The sequence below is a fragment of the Lottia gigantea genome (genome assembly GCF_000327385.1).
Source record: "Lottia gigantea unplaced genomic scaffold LOTGIsca_43, whole genome shotgun sequence".
In the NCBI taxonomy this organism is placed as follows: domain Eukaryota; kingdom Metazoa; phylum Mollusca; class Gastropoda; family Lottiidae; genus Lottia; species Lottia gigantea.
The window spans coordinates 1,545,032-1,547,396 of NW_008709504.1; the positions used below are offsets into that span (position 1 = coordinate 1,545,032).

At 33.6% G+C, this 2,365-nt stretch overlaps 1 protein-coding gene across 1 annotated transcript; it reads right to left on the minus strand.

The window, feature by feature from the left end:
• Positions 1-676: 676 nt before the first annotated feature.
• LOTGIDRAFT_164116 (hypothetical protein) lies at positions 677-1,213 on the minus strand (the record flags this gene model as incomplete). The annotated part of the gene is made up of 1 exon (XM_009060602.1): positions 677-1,213. The coding sequence occupies one exon, from the start codon at positions 1,211-1,213 to the stop codon at positions 677-679; it is 537 nt and encodes a 178-aa protein (XP_009058850.1).
• Positions 1,214-2,365: the final 1,152 nt, after the last annotated feature.

Consider the following 2,365-nt stretch of genomic DNA (forward strand, 5'->3'; position numbering starts at 1 on the left):
AATTGCTTATTCTCATGATTCTTTTACACCTTCATTGCAATCATAAAGTTTAAAGTTTAAATCACTCACTTGTTTCTTTAATTGTTCATTTTTCTTAATAAGGACATTATTTTGCGAAGCTATTTTCTCGAGTTTGTCTTCCAGTTTGTCTTCGATTTTCTGGAATTCTATGGTGATTCCTTTTCGAATTTGATGAAGTACGCTTTCTGTTATCTTTCCTATCATATCCGACATGTCATCTTTTGTCATCATGGAGTTCAGTTTTTCTGATAGTAGAGCATGTGTTTCAAGTAAGTTTTGAACATCAGCTTCCAGGTTTCCATTTTCTGATTTATTAGAGCCTTCTCTTTGTCGTTTTTGCGGGCGGGGTTTTTGTCGATATTTTTGTTGGTATTTTGGAGCCTCCCTTTTCAGTTGACATGTTGATTGTTTATTTGGATAGAGCAGGTCAGGTAAAATGTTGTCACTGACAGCTTGTCACCCCTTTGATCTTGATCTATATTTAGTATCAATCTACTGTCTTGGGTGTTAAAACATACAAATGTCTAAAAAGCTGTAGTATTCACATTTTTACACTGCAGTTTTCAATTATATATTTTCCTTGCTTAAGATATATCCTCTCATCCTATTAAATACGTTTTCACATTTATATATTTGAAGTTATTTGGAAGAAACTTCAGACAACCTGCAGACAACTTTCACCCGTCAGCCATCTTCTTGTAATTGATTTACCATACAAGGAATTACCTAATAATTTCATGCAACTACTACCCACGATATTACCTTCTCGTTTATATTTATTTCTTAAATCTCTCAAAATTAAAATATAATCTCTATAGGGTGGAGTTTTAAAATTTTCTTCGTAAACTATACCATCTAATATTGTGGGATAGTCAAACCACACTGTTGAAATAGCTGTTCTAGGACTGAATTTTTGTTTATTGAAGAGTTTTACAAATTCTTTTTCTTCTTCTGGTAGAAACGGTCTTCCACTTTCCGCTCTCGGATATGCACTGTCTAAATCCGACATGGCGGAAGCGCATAAACCGTTAGCATCAAATGCCATTAGTTTAGTACATTCCATTTTTTTAAGTCTCGAATGAACTTCCGTTTTGTCTTTTGTGCTTGTGCTGTATTCTTTGAATAAATCAATTATGTTATTACTTTCTGTTTGTGAAATATATTCCTTTAATACGTTACAAATTTCATCCATTTTGTTCGTTTCAAATGATTTTCTATTTGCCGAAACTCTTTCTCCTTTAATAGATCGTCTGATAAAATTTCTTATAAAAGGTTTAATAAACTTTTTCTATATTTTCTTTTTCGGTATGTTTCGCAACCATTCTAGTAGTTTTATACCATTCTTCTTCCACCATTTCTTTATCGTAATGATATAAATAATACGAACCCTTTAAAGATAAAGATGGAGCCGTTAGATTATTGGACATATTCTGGTTTACAACTTCTTTCGTGACTTGGTTGTATTTTATCACACAAGCTCCCAAACAGAGAGTGTCTCTCTTGGCGTAAGGTTCCCATTGGTGTCTCAATTCCTCACAGTTGTCTTGCGTGTATTTAGCGATATCTACGTCGGAAATCTTTCTCAAATTCGCGGGAAGATTGGAAGAATTTCCTCATGCAGCGTGTTGATAGGAACACGTGTAATTAATATGTTGTAAATAATTACCCTTTATTTCTTTCTTGTCTTTTCCATTTTTTCTGTAAATCTTCATCCGTGTATGGATTAGATAAAGGAAAAGATAGAATTCCTCTGGGTGTTTTTAAAGGGCAATGCGTTAGTTTTTTTGTATTTTTAAGCACGATCCAGTTGTCGAAACCACTGCCGTTGTGAGAAATTAATGTTAATCTCTTTCTATCATATTGACCTAAATATTTCAACATTTGATCGATGCAATCTGTACCTACAAATATTTCTACTATATTAGTCATGAGTTTGTTGTAAAATTCTTCTGGAATGGGATCTGACGGCTTTAAATCTGGAAAGAGATTATTTATTCTGTTTAACATTTTCCTTAGTTTTTGTAAATTAATTAAAGTGCAGGCATAAGGAATTGCTCTTCGCGTGTCTTTTTCTGAATACGTTTCGCAATCCCATGCGAATAACGCATCATCACTCATACTTGAAAGCACGTTTAGTTTGAGAGGTGAAACCTGTGTTACTGCGTTATCGTCTCTACACGTTTTCCACACCTGTAACCGTAATTGTCTTCTATTAGTTGAATTCCCAAACTTTTTTGGCTTCTTCTAATCAGACAGAAATGCGAGTTGTGTAAGTAAAAAACCCAATCTAATTCATCGTGAACGTCTCTGGGGTGAAAATGTCTGTTTTTGGGATTATAAATTT